This window comes from Colobus angolensis, unplaced genomic scaffold (genome assembly GCF_000951035.1).
Source record: "Colobus angolensis palliatus isolate OR3802 unplaced genomic scaffold, Cang.pa_1.0 Scaffold663, whole genome shotgun sequence".
Classification (NCBI taxonomy): domain Eukaryota; kingdom Metazoa; phylum Chordata; class Mammalia; order Primates; family Cercopithecidae; genus Colobus; species Colobus angolensis.
The window spans coordinates 339,248-353,337 of record NW_012120299.1 but is presented as its reverse complement, the minus strand read 5'-3'; the positions used below and the strand labels follow the sequence as shown (position 1 = coordinate 353,337).

Genomic DNA, 14,090 nt, shown 5'->3' with positions numbered 1-14,090 from the left:
TGAGACAAAGTCTCTCTTTGTTGCTCAGGCTGGAGTGCAGTGGTGTGATCTCAGATCACTGCAGCCTAATCTCCTGAGCTCAATTGACCCTCCCACCTCAGTCAGCCTCCCAAGTAGCTGGGATTATAGGCACATGCCACCACGCCCAGCCAATTTTGTTTCTTTGTGTGTTTTGTAAAGATCGGATTTTGCCCTGTTGCCCAGGCTGGTCAAGAACTCCTGGGTTCAAGTAATCCACCGACCTTGGCCTCCCAAAGTGCTGGTATTACAGGTGTGAGCCACTGTGCCTGGCCTTTGTTTTATAAGACAGTCTCACTTTGTCACCCAGGATGAAGTGCAGTGGCATGGTCATGGCTCAATGCAGCCTTGACCTCCTGGGCTCAAGTAATCCTCCCACTTCAGTCTCCTGAGTAGCTGGAACTACAGGTAAGAACCACCATGCCTGGTAATTTTTTGTCTTTTTGTAGAGATAGGGTCTTTCTATGTTGCCCAGGCTGGTCTTGAACTCATGGTCTAAAGCAATCCTATCGCCTCAACCTCCCAAAGTGCTGGGATTACAGTTTCCTCTTTCTTTTTCATTTTTTTTTTCTAAGATGGAGTTTCACTCAGTCACCCAGGCTGGAGTGCAGTGGCGTGATCTTAGCTCACTGCAACCTCCGCCTCCTGGGTTCAAGCAATTCTCCTGCCTCAGCCTCCTGAGTAGCTGGGATTACAGGTGCATTCCACCACGCCCAGCTAACTTTTTTGTATTTTTAATAGGGACGGAGTTTCACCATGTTGGCCAGGCTGGTCTTGAACTCCTGACCTTGGGTGGTCTGCCCACCTCAGCCTCCCAAAGTGCTGGGATTACAGGTGTGAACCACCTCGCCCAGATAGTTTCCTCTTTTTCAAGCAAACAAATGTACATGACTTTTATAATTGGGACAAAAAAAGAAATTGCTATATTTTATTAATAACTTTTTTTTTGTTTTTGTTTTTGTTTTTTCCGACTAGAGATGGTGGCTTACACCTATAATCTCAGCACATTGGGAGGCCAAGGTGGAGGATCACTTGAGGCCAGGAGTTCAAGACCAGCCTGGGCAATATAGTGAGACCTCATCTCTCCAAAACAGTCTTTTTTAATTAGTCAAGTATGATGCACGCCTGTAGTTCTAGTGACTCAGGAGGCTGAGGTGGAAAGGTGGCTTAAGCCCAAGAGTTCAAGGCTGCAGTGAGCTATGATCATGCCACTGCACTCCAGCCTGGGCGACAGAACAAGACCCTGTCTCAAAAAATCAAAAACATAAGATTTGTTCTGTTTAAGTCTTTAGGAGGGAACTGATCTTTGTATATAACATGAGATAGGATTCTAAAATAGAATAAAACAGTAGAGGCCAGGCACCATGGCTCACAGCTATAATCCCAGTACTTTAGGAATCTGAGGCAGGGGGATCACTTAAACCCAAGAGTTTGAACTGCAGTGGGCGATGATCACTCCCCTACACTCCAGCCTGGGTGACAGAGTAAGACTCCACCTTAAAAAAAAAATAAGCCAGGCGTGGTGGCTCACACCTGTAATCCCAACACTTTGGGAGGCCCAAGTGGGTGGATCACTTGAGGTCAGGAGTTCGAGACCAGCCTGACCAAAATGGTGAAATCCCGTCTCTACTAAAAACACCATAATTAGGCCGGGTGTGGTGGCTCATGCCTGTAATCCCAGCACTTTGAGAGGCAGAGGCAGGTGGATCATGAGTTCAGGAGTTCAAGACCAGCCTGGCCAACATAGTGAAATCCTGTCTCTACTAAAAATACAAAAATTAGCCGGGCATGGTAGAACAAGCCTGTAGTCCCAGCTACTGTGGAGGCTGAGGCAGGAGAATCACTTGAACCCGGGAGGTGGAGGTTGCAGTAAGCCGAGATTGCACCACTGCCCTCCAGCCTGGGTGACAGAGTGAGACTCTGTCTCGGAAAAAGAAACACACACACACACACAAATTAGCTAGGTGTGGTGGCACATGCCTGTAATCCCAGCTACTTGGGAGGCTTAGGCATGAGAATCACTTGAACTTGGGAGGCAGAGGTTGCAGTTAACTGAGATTACACCACTGCACTCCAGCCTGGTGACAGACCGGGACTCCGTCTCAATAAATAAATAAATAGAAATAAGTAAAAATAACAACCAAACAATAAAACAGTGGAGTTTATTCCAAAGAGAAAGAGACTCTTAGAACTGAGAAAAGGGGCCCTGTTTGGCTCTAGGACACCCAAACCCTGCTTTCAGAGTCACCGTCCCCTTACCAGAGGCTACTGAGAGAGTCCAAACAAAGCTTACATGTGGGGAAACTGAGTCTCAGAGGGGTGAAGGTATTGCTCAGTTCCACTTGCCCAGTTTTCATGGTCCATGCCCCCATGCCCTGCCCCACTTACCTCCCAATTTCCGAGCACTGCTTGGCATCTGCAGCCACGGCAGCCCTAGTGTACACATGGTTGTCAGGTTCCTTGGAGGCCGAGGGCAGCCAGAGACAGAGGCCAACAATGACCAGCACCAGGACCACGGCCAGCAGGCCCAGCACCACTAACCTCTTCATGGCTCTGCTGCACCCACAGGGTAAGGAGCAGGGTCAGGTCCAGCCTCAGATATTCCCTGGTCCCTCCCCAACAGGGCACAGTCGAAAGTCAGGCCTCATAAACACAAGCCCTGTGTCTCCTTCCCACTTCCCAGAACTCGTGCAGGCTGTCCGGCCCCTAGACCTTTGCCCAGGCCATGCACTCTGTCAGAAGCTCTGGGCCTCATCTCTGCCCTCCCAAATCCTCCCTGCTTATCTTCAGAGTCCATCCTGGTAAGAACCCCATCTCCAGCAGGGGCCCTTCCTGGGAGCCCCCATATTTCCACACCCCTCTTTCTGCAGGGCCTTGTCTACCTTCTCACAGTGGCTGAGCCTCCACTGCTTAGGGAGAAGCTCTGGTAGGGATGGGCCTGGCCTGGTTTCTCTTGTGTCCCCCACCTCAGCCCAGAGTCTGGCACTGTCCAGGAGTCCCCTGAGGACCCTCCACCCCACCTGGAGCGTGGGGTTTAGCTTCCATAGTGCCCACAATCAGAGCACCCCACAGATTCACTGCCATGGAGCCAGGACTTACTGTCCAGCAGCAGACGGGGGCACCAAGCCTTGCCTCGGGTGTTGGCCACAAAAGATGGGAGGATTTGATGGAAACAGCTGAGGAAATAACCAGGGTCTCCCTCACACTCTGCAGGAGCATGTAGCCACAGAATCTTCTTCAGAGACTCTCTGGTCAGGCAGCCTTCTCATTCTCCTAAAGGTCAAGAAGGTTACCTGAAGCGCGCGTAGCCCAGTCCTTTCTGGGGGACTCCGTGTGACCTCCTTCTGCCTCTAGCTGATTTCTCTGGTCTCCAGTTGAACTCTGGAGGCAAAGAGGCTGTCAGTAACACATTTGTTTCCATGAATTCTCTCAGCATATCTCCCAGGCATAGCTTAAAGAGGGTTTTGCACAGAGCAGGGCACGGAGGAGACAGGGCATTCCTGTGCAAGCCCAGGATGTGCATATGGTAAGCATACCAAAGGGGACTCATGGAGCATAGCTAGCCTGCCCTGCTCTGAGGCTGGACTTGCCACTCAGGCAAATCAGTGGGGCCTCAGGCAAATTAATGAACTGTCCAGTCTGGATGACGGCAGCACCTCACTTGCCTTGCTGCTGAGAGTGTTGTGAATAGAGTAGGTTAGACTGTGGGAAGGGCTTGGTGAATGGTGGCTGTGATTATTATCATGGCTGCATTGGGGGCACCCCCAGGAGGCCTGAGTGGCACCGGTCTCTTGCTCACTGTATGTCCCCTGTGGACTCCCTTCCGGGCTGTGCAGTCAGGTGCAGCAGTGACCCTTGGGAAGTCTCATGGCTATGGCAGTAGGTGACAGGTATGACCCCAACAGCGAAGAGGGATGTGGTGACAGAGGTAGGGGGTTCCCCCTCCCACACTCAGTTTCCCACAAAGTGCAGTGTCTGCCAGCAAGCCCCTCCAATGAGCCCCAAGCTGGGTTCCCCTCCACTCCACCCTGTCCCAGGGCAGAGCATCTGACCTCAGAGCCAGACACACTGTCCCAGAGGTGGTCTAGGAATGGAGCCCCTGTGCCCTCCCCACATATAAGGAACATCCAAATGCCATCATGGAAGGGTGGCCACCTCCCCAGGCTTGGCAGGCCCGGGGCCAATAGTGTGAAACATTTGACCGCCTCCCAGCCCTGAATGCAGACACCAAGAGCAGAGGGGACTGGGAGTAGTCATGCAGCAGCACAGCACCCCACATCCCCAGCAAAACCCGAAGCAGCCCCTCATCCCCACCGTGACCACCACAGCTTAAATCCAGGTGCCACTTGTTTCTGACCTGAACTCCCTCAGAGCCCCTGCCTGCACTCCCTCCAACATCACCTGCCCGTCAGTCTTTCAGAAAGCAGCTAGAGGGCTCTGTCTGTCCAGCTACAGAACAGGTCCTGCCTCCTCCCTGCCCCATGGGACAGCTCACACCCTTCACCAGGCCTGACAGCCCTCTTGCCACTCCAACACCCTGGGTTCCAGCAGGGAGTCTGAGACAGGGTTAAGGGTTCCTGATAGAAACACTGATTCCTGGAGGTCCAAGGAGACTCAGGAGCTGGACCAGCAAAGTGCAGCATCCATTATGGACACAGGACATTCCCATCACATGGCCGGATGCAAGGGCTCATGCCTATAATCCCAGCACTTTGGGAGGCAGAAGCAAGTGGATCACCTGAGGTGAAGAGTTTGAGACCAGCCTGGCTAACATGGTGAAACCCCCGTCTCCACTAAAAACACAAAAAATGAGCTGGGTATGGTGGCAGGTGCCTGTAATACCAGCTATTTGGGAGCTGAGGCAGGAGAATTGCTTGAACCCGGGGGGCGGAAGTTGCAGTGAGGCAAGATTGCACCACTGCACTCCAGCCTGGGCAACAACAGTGAAACTCCATCTCAAAAAAAAAAGCAAAAAACAAAACAAAACAAACGGACATTTCCACCACATGTAATGGGGTAGGGGCCTGGCCTGGTCGGTGCCCCATCCTAGCATGACAACCCCCTGCACCAAGGAAGCTACCCAGTCCCGTCCACTGGGCCAGGTCATGCTGAGTGCCCTGGAAGGCACGGCCTCATCTCTCCCAGGCTCGGGGTCATGAGTTGAGCCCCCCCATCAGGGTCCCGGGGTGGCCCAACCATGACCCAGCCTCCCCTGTCTGTTAATCTGTCTACCCAAAGGCCCAAGTAGGCTCCTGGAGGAGCAGGGGACACCCAGCCAGGTTCAGACAGCCAGGAAGCATGGGGAGGGGAGTAGGCAGTGCTGGGCCCTGTCACTTCCTCCCAGGGCAGGTTAGCAAGGGAGGTTGGGCCCAGCCTCCCACAGGCAGATGTCCCCAGCTCAGAGGAAGACACCCTGCTGAGGCCCTGGGCTTCCATTTCCCATCCCTCCACCCTCAAGACTCACTGAAAGAATGTCCAAGCCCAGAGGGCTGGCTGTCACCCAAACAGTGTGAGAGCTGCACACCCTAGGGGAAACTGAGGCTAGAAAGTAGGTCAGTTGCCATGGTTGGCCACAAACCCAGATCCCCTTCCTTGTGACCCTGATGGGCTTACCTGAGGCTTGGGGACAGTGGGGACGCAGGAGAGCACCTCTTCCTCAGAAGACAGTTCTGGGCTGCACCCGCTGGGGAGGAAGAAACAGACTTGTCTGCCTGGGAAAGTCCCAGCCACAGAACTGACTGGGCCCCCCCCCAACTCTCCAGAGTGGCTCAGAGCCACGCCTGCGGCCCCCTGCAGTGCTCCTCAGGGAGCCTCTGAATTGGGACTGGGATCTGGGGGTGGCCACCTCCGAGGAGGAGCAGAGGCAGGGAAGGAGCAGGAGCAGCCGGAGGACCCATGAGCTTACCTAGTACAAGAGACCAGCCGGGGGTGCCCATCAGCCCCAGCAGACAGTGGGAGGCATCTGCACAGGGTGCAGGACAGGCAGGCCTCTCACAGAGGTCCAGCCTGGCTGGGAGGATGGGGAAGCTGACGTCACAGCAGCAAGGAGGCGCACAGTGACTTGGCACGGTGACTCGGCCTGTCACCATGTGACTAAAGTTCACGCAGCCCTGGGAGGGCCCTGGGTGCCAGGAGCTGTGACCCAGGGAAAGGGTTTCCTTCCAGACTCAGTTCCCTCCAAAGGGCGCTGTCTGCCCACGAGCCCCTCCAGCCAGCCCCAGGCTGGGTCCCCCTCTGGCTCTCCCTGTCCCTATTCAGAACATCTGAACTCACAGCCAGTGTCCCAGAGATGGCTCTGGAGGCAGTGGAGTAGTGGTGCCCCTGGCACCAGACCAGAACCCAGCCTAAGAGGCCTCACCATACCCTGATGTCAATGCTAAAGGTGTGTTCCGGGAACATGGCCTGGGGCCCTGAGTGCAGACCGGTTCTGCTGCCCATCCAGAAACATTAGCACTCCAGGCCCAAGGAACCACCTGAACAGCCCAGAAAGGCAGGGCCGAGAGAGGGCCTGAGCTGGCCCAAGCTCACACAGCCCAGCAGCACAGGCTTGGCCACTTGGTAACTGCCCCAAGTTATTGCATGTCCCTGACCAGCCCACCAAGAACTCTGAGCCAGGAACAGCTGTGGGCTCAGCCCAGGGGACATTGGACACTGCTGCCCATTCCCCTGTGGCCCTCATCTGCCAAGGATATGGGCCAGAGGCTCCACGAGTCATGGCTTCCTTCCCTGCTCCTGGGCCTGCTGTGCCTACAGTGCCGGAGAGCCCCTGCAGCCTCCACCTGAGGTCTATTCTGTGCCCATAACACCTACCCCACAATCATCCTTCCAGGCTGCCCCAGCTGACAGAAAGGGACACGAAGGCTGACCCAATATTGCTGCCTGCCTGGGTCACATAGGCCTGTCCTGTCACCCACTGTTCTCAAATGGGCTCTGGACAGAACCCACCAGACACACAACTGAGAGATCCTCAATAGCCCTAGGGTGGAGGTGCCATGACCAAACCCTTTCCCTGGCTGTTCCTCCCCCTGAAGATCAGGGTGACTGGGAAGATGACAGGGCGGGAACCAAGGCCCCATGACCTGTCCCTGAAGGCTAGACAGCAGACAGGAACCTCAGGGGATTTGGCCCTGCTAAGTGGCTGCATTCCACGGCAGTCAGCTGGGAGGGGTCTAAAGTGGAGAGTCACAGGGCTCTGTCCCCTGCCCTGGCCGGCTCAGCAGTTTCCTCTCTGCCTGAGAGCATATGAGACATGCAGCATTCACAGCAGCAGGTGGGCAGGAAGAATGTCTGAGTGGGCAAACGATGGCCCAGACCCCCGCAGCTGACCCCAAAAGGAAAACCCTGGGCTGGGGAAAGTAGGGAGACAGAGAGCTGCCTGTGATAGGGCACAGCTGAAGCCTGGCAGCAGGTGAGGGTTCCAAAGTGGGGAGACAGGAAGGGAGGCACTTTATCAAAGGTCATGTCAGCAGAGGTAAGGCCTACAGAATGAAGGAGGCTTTTCCTCACATGCTGAGTGTGTCCCATTCTGTCCCAGTCAGCCTTCTACCCCTTGAATGCAGACAGGGCACCTCCAGGAAAGTGGGTCTGGGGAAGCCATGTCACCTGAGGAAAGACTGCAGGGGTTGGCCTAGAAGTCTTCTCCAGACCCCACAGCTCTTGTCCTGGGCACATAAGGTAGTGAGTTTCCTGTCCCCAGAAATGTGCAAGCCTCACTCACCCAGAGACACTGACTCTGGTGTCAGTACCACACACTTCCAACACACGTGCAAGCACGTGCACACACACACAACTGAGCCTAATCTAGGCTGAGCTGAGCAGCTTCCCAGGATGCAGCAGAGAGAGGAGTATGAGGAAGAGGTAGACATGGCAGCCAGTCTCCAACCCAGCTTGATGGCTTTGTCACCACAACCCCGGAGCCACAAGGGTGAAACTGGAGCACAGCCGCAACCCCATTCACAGCAGGAAACTGAAGCTTACACAAAAGGGATTTACCGAGGTCAGCGGGCCCCAGGAGGTCTCAGACCTGCAGGTAAGCCCAGGACCCACCCACGCCTTACGCTGACAGCCCTGAACATGGAGTCACTACCCCTGGGTATGAAAACGCACAGATCTCTGGGGCTTCCCCAGGCCTGTCTACACCCCTGGACCGGACGCTTACCACCCAGACCTGGAGTTGGAATCCGTCTCTCACAGGTTCCACCCTTGCGGCACAGAGTTGACAATTAGAAAAAACACCCCTTCAGTAAGATTTAATAACCACTACCTGCTGGAAACCTGTTGAAAGAACTGTATGTATCCCTATATAGAGAGCTGAGAGGTGGCAGGGGCCCCTGGAGTTGGGCAATGACCCCTCGCACAACCGGCCCTGTCCCACCCCAATCCACAGCCACAGACAGAGCCCAGGAGTGGGACAAGCACAGCCCAAGGACACAGGGTCCCCCAACCCCATCACAGCTCTGGCTCTACTCCAGAGCTGACCCCCACCCCCACCCCCACTCAGGGCTGCCAAGTCCTCCCGGGCCTCAGTTTCTCCATGCTGCACTCTTCCCTCTTAATTCCAAGAAGCCACAGCTGTCTCAAGGGTGTCTTCGCGTAAGTCAGGTGACTCCCCCCAGCCCTCCTTCACCCACCTGCACACCTCACTCAAACCCACTCATCAGTCAAGAAACGGAGGCCCCCCCAGCCCAGACCCAGTCGGATAAAGAACCCAGGGCTCTGCCCACCTGTGGGATCCTTCTGCAGGGTGCGCCCACACGAGTCTCACCCCCTTCACCCTGAAGTGCAACTCACTCCCACCGCACAGGCGCATAAACTGAGGCGCGGAGAGGAAGAGGAGCTCCTCTAGAGCACAGCAAGCATATGGCAGAGCTGAGAATGGAACTCAGGCCTCCAGACACTCCCGGGAGTCCCCTGGCCTGAGCTTCCCCACCTATGATGTTCACCAGTTCAGAGAGGGTGAGTGGCGCCTCTGGGTCACACAGCACTGGGGCACAGCCAGCTGCCCTCACTTCCTGGCTCACCCGACTCCTGGTGCAGTCATCCAGCAAACCAACATAAGATTCCCTGCTGTGGCCCAGCTCCTCCTTCCCTCCCCTAGTGGCCGGGGGTGGGTGGGGCGGGGTGGGGGGGAGGGAAGGCTTTAAAGGCACAGGAACTGCTCCAGGTGGGACATGGGCTGGCTCCTGGTCCCATCCCTGGGGCTGTGTGATCTGGGATGGCTGCAGGTCTGAGTCCGGTGGGGTCTCAAACCCTGAATGAGAGACCTGAGCTCTGAAGGCCTTGGTGGAGCTGAATGTGGCCGGGTTTCAGCAGGAGGCAGATTAGCCCAAAGGTTCCCTGGGAGATGGGGCCACAGAGCTGGGATGCAGCCAGACGCCCATGCCAGAAGGGGCTGGAGATGTAAGCATCTGAGGCCCCACAAGGTCTGAGGAGCCTAGATCACCTCTACAACCCTGGGGCAGGGATGCCTCTCCTAACAGGCCCTCTCCCCAACTTACAGGGCTACAGGCGGGAGGTCTAGGGGATGTCACTCCAAGCACCCTGGTCACCTGGGCTGAAGGGAGTCACACAATCCAGGAGGGTCCTTCCTCAACCCCCAATTTCAGGGGTCTGAGCAGACAGGCTGACAGAGGACCCCAGACAGTTGAAGCAGGGGGATGAGGCCCATTTGTCCATCATGCCCTCACCTGCTCTGCACTATTCAACGAGATGAGATGGGGTGGGTGCCCCCACAGGGCTGGCAGGCCCAAGCCTCTCAGCCCTCAGATCGAGGTCCACACATGATCTTCAGCCTGCCAGAATTGTCACTCTTAGCAAGGCACATGCTTAAATTCCTTCTTTCATTCTATCATTCATTCTCCCATCAAATCTTGGCCCCTCCAGATTCTTCTCTCCAGGTCTCATGCCCCGACCTGGCTGGGCATGAGACAGTACGGTCACCCCAGGGGGAAGAGCCCTAGGAGAGGGGCAGACACCAACCAGAATAGGGGCCTTGGGAATCCAGCCCAAGCTGGGATTGGATTTGGGGAGGACCTGCCAGGCAGAAGGAACCACCTGACCCTGAAGGCCAGGAAGTAGAGCCCTTTCCAGGAAGTGAGGGCTGCAGGGGATCTCTTGACCACCCTAGGCCCTTCCTGAGTCCCGAGGTGTCAAGGCTGGAAAAGGAGGTGGCCGAGCTAAGACCTTCAAGGCCAGGGCAGTCTGGACTTTGAGATCCCTGGGAGGCTGGTGAATGTGTCACCGGGCCCAGTAACCCATTAACCCTGGCTCACTCATTAAGACCCTGGTGGGTGTCCATTAGCTCCTTGACCAGTTCCAGGAGCTGGGCAAAGGGCAGGGGTCATGGGAAGAAGGGAGTGCTGATTGGGGTGCTAGATGGAGGCTGGCTGAGCTGGCTCTCTGTGTCCTTGTTCTTTGAGGAGTGTTCCAGGGCCAAGCTGGCCTCCAGCCAGGGACAGCTGCCAACACAGTCCGGGGTGGGTGCCGCCCCACCATCCTAGTGACTTTCATCTCCTTATCACCCCTGTGTGCTGGCACCAGCAGCCCACACTGCCTCGGGGGCCTCAGCCTGACAGGAGGCGCAAGGGGCCAGTCCAGTGCCTGGCTCAGCATCCAGCCACACGGCCCTTCTGAGAAGTGAGCCCACCGTGGCCTCCACAGCCCTGTCTGTTTCAACAGGATGGGATCTGCCCCATCTCTGTATCTGGGAAAACAAGCTCCTGGCATAGGAACTTGCAGCCTGAGAGGAGAAGGGACCTGCCCAAAGCCACTTGGCAAGACAGTGACCCATGACACCAGGAAGTCTGTGCAAACCACTTCCTGCAACTGGCGTCTCATTGCAGGTCCACCCCACTGTCAGGTCCAGGAAACTGACCACACTGAGTACCAGGAATCACCCAGAAAGCCTTGTGCCCTGAGTGGGCCATGGTGAGGGTTATGGCGGGGCAGGGTAGGAGGGCGCATGGTGGGGTGACATGCCGAACTGCAGTCATGAAGCTCACATTGAGCGAGCAATGCTGATGGGTCCAGATGCAAGCTATGCCTGGCCCATACTCCAGAACCACTGGAACAACATCTGAGGGACCCCTGGGAGCCAGAAATCCAGTATTATCCAGGATATTTTGTGTTTCCTGGTGTCCTGCACCAAGGAGACACTTGGTAAACTGGCTAAATGAAACTGACTTTAAATCCAAGCATCATAGCATTTGACTCAATATTAGGATCACAGAATCTCAAGTGTTTGATCTCTGATCTTCCAGCATCCCAGAAAGGTTGGCTTACATACCTTCCCCAATGGGGAGCTCACTACCTTCAAAGACAGCAGGACTATAGTTGGTTGGCAAGTTCTTCCAAACATTAAGCCCCAATTTGCCTCTTTGTAACACCTGCTGCAGGTGGGCCTGACCTCAGATCCTGCCCACTGTCTAAGGCCACAGAGCAGAGAAGCAGGGGCCACCCCAGATCCTGTACCTGGCCACAGCCTCTCTGAGCCACAAACACCACATTGAAGGGATGGAAGGAAGACTTCAGCTCAATGAAAGGGCGGATGCCACTCAGTTGTGATGGAGGGAGGTCAGCACAGGCCAACTGTGGGCATAGACAGAGCTCCTGTGCCCCCAGAGCCTGGCCAACACCCCCAGTGCCATTTGCAGCATTTGCTATTCCAGCACCCACCTTTGATGTGAGGGCACAGGCTGCAGCACGGCCAAGTGTGTGGGCCCTTCAGAATTGTCAGCTTGTGAATGCCTGGGAGCACCCAGCAGCAGGGCTGGCCCAGCACTTGGTGGACCAAGTCCAACTCCCCAAACTCAGAGGCAGGATGGCAGAGGCATGGGCCCTAGAGTCCCTGGGTTCAAACTCAACCCCAGCCACTGAAAGTGTGGGTATCACAGCAGCCTTTCCCTTCCTGGCCTCAGTCTCCTACCTGAAAAGGAGGGATAACTAGAACAGTTGCTGGGTGGATTCCCTGAGATGGCCACGCGCAGACTGTAGGAGGCACCTGCTACTTTTGAGGCCTCACAGGGTCTGGCCAGGCTCCAACACTGGGCCTGTAGGAGCTTCTGTCCTTTCCTGATGAGCAGCTCAGAGCAGGACAGAGCAGAGCTGTCCTCGCTGCCCAAGGCACCCTCCACAGGTAGTATTTATCACATCACCTGCTAATTATCTGCGGTGTCTCAAAGCTCCAAGGAGGGGTTAGGGGTGGAGGAAGACTGTCCATACCCCAGTCCCGACACCAAGCCATGGCCTGATCTCCAAAACAGCCAACCCACTCCTGTCTCAAAGCTCCCTGGTGACGCCCAACCCTACCTGTTCACACACAGCCCCCCGTGACTTCACTGATGCCAAAACTGCCCAGCACTTTCCATGCACGCCATGCTCCCACCTGGACTTTTGGGGACCTTCTCCACCTCTTAGCAGCACCTTCCCGACTTCCTTTGCTTCTTGGATGCTGGGCTCAGGAATGCTCTCACTGACGAGTCTGCACCCCTGCTGGCTAATGTTTCAGACATGCCAGGTGGACGTGCCCAAGTCTGAGCTAAGCGGCTACTTCCTCAGACCTCCAACAGCCACAGCAGCCAGAGTCTAGCCCGGGGCAGCCGCCCCTGCATCTTCACTGGTCCTGTCCAGTTGCTCCTGCCTCTACACCTCACTCCCAGCCTCACCTGACCCCCAGTCCCCAAGGGCCAATCCTCTCACCTGGAGACTCCCAATCACAGGCCCCAGCCCCTCTGCTGTTTCCCTATTGCAGTCCAGGCGCTCAGCATGTAAATCTGAGCACACCCCTCCCCTACTGGGAAGAAAACACTCTAGAGGCCCCCCTTGTCCTACCTTGCTGGCGCCCGTCCTTTCCTCTTTTTTTTTTTCCTGGAGGGGTGTGCCTGGATATGAACTATCCTTTCCTCTTGCTCCTTCCTGATCTTTGGGACTTTGCACTGGCTCCATTGTCATGGCCTGAGGCATTCTTCAGACACCAATCACAATGCCACCTCCTCCTGAAGCCCTCTGGCACTGCACCTCACTCTGCAGGCCAGCTGCTACTGCTACCTCCTTCACAGTATCCACAGTGCCCAGCAATCTTCACTGAATGGATGGATGCCAGCTGTCAGGTGGCTGTTTTTACTAAAATGCATCTTCTAGGACTTTACACTGAATCTACCTAGCCACCTGACAGCTGGCATCTCTAATCTTGTAATCTCAGCACTATGGGAGGACGAGGTGTGTGGATCACTTGAGACCAGGAGATCAAGACCAGCCTGGGCAACATAGTGAGACCCTGTCCTTAATTTTTTAATTAATTCATTTTTAAAAAGGCCCAAGAGGACAGGGTTTGGGGAACTTCATGTGGAGGCTGACAGGAAGGTGAATAAGAACTCATCCACGGCCAGGTGCGGTGGCTCATGCCTATAATTAGAGCACTTTGGGAGGGCGAGATGGGTGGATGGCTTGAGCCCAGGAGTTGACCACCAGCCTGAGCAATATAGACAGACCCCATCTCTTCAAAACTAAAAAAAACAAATTAGCTGGGCATGGTGGCACATGCCTGTGGTCCCAGCTACTTGGGAGGCTGAGGGGGCTGGATCACTTGAGCACGGGAGGCAGAGGTTGCAGTGAGCCAAGTTAGTGCCACTGTACTCCAGCCTGGGCAACAATAAAAAACCCCAACTCATCCACGTGTCCAACTCCACCAGGACAGAAACTTCTGTACTTGGGAGTCTTCCAGTCCTCACCCTATGTATCTCTTCATCTGACTGTCTATTTGTAGCCTTTATCTTTTTTTTTTTTTTGAGACAGAGTCTCTCTATTGCCCAGGTTGGAGTGCAGAGGCGTGATCTCAGCTCACTGCAACCTCTGCCTCTCGGGTTTAGCTGATGATTATCCTGCCTCAGCATCCCAAGTAGCTGGGATTACAGGCTTCTGCCACCACACCCAGCTAATTTTGTATTTTTAGTAGAGACAAGATTTCACCATGTTGGCCAGACTGGTCTCCAGCTCCTGACCTCAAGTGATCCACCTGCCTCGACCTCCCAAAGTGCTGGGATTACAGGCGTGAGCCACCATGCCCGGCCTATTTG

General features: G+C 55.4%; 2 protein-coding genes across 2 annotated transcripts in view; both read right to left on the bottom strand.

Annotated features, from left to right (window-relative positions):
• Positions 1-3,339, bottom strand: part of LOC105500443 (gamma-glutamyltranspeptidase 1-like) — a 15,275-nt gene extending 11,936 nt beyond the window's left edge. The window contains exons 1-2 of the mRNA XM_011925950.1: positions 3,118-3,339; positions 2,407-2,571 (exon numbers count right to left, since the gene is read on the bottom strand). Of these exons, the coding sequence (XP_011781340.1) occupies positions 2,407-2,567 (161 nt within the window). The 5' untranslated portion in view covers positions 2,568-2,571; positions 3,118-3,339. The remainder of the gene's footprint in view (positions 1-2,406; positions 2,572-3,117) is intronic.
• Positions 3,340-3,671: 332 nt separating this feature from the next.
• SNRPD3 (small nuclear ribonucleoprotein D3 polypeptide 18kDa) overlaps positions 3,672-14,090 on the bottom strand; it is a 56,313-nt gene continuing 45,894 nt past the window's right edge. The window contains exons 6-7 of the transcript XR_001000029.1: positions 5,632-5,701; positions 3,672-3,687 (exon numbers count right to left, since the gene is read on the bottom strand). The gene's annotated coding sequence lies outside the window, so the exon portion shown is untranslated. The remainder of the gene's footprint in view (positions 3,688-5,631; positions 5,702-14,090) is intronic.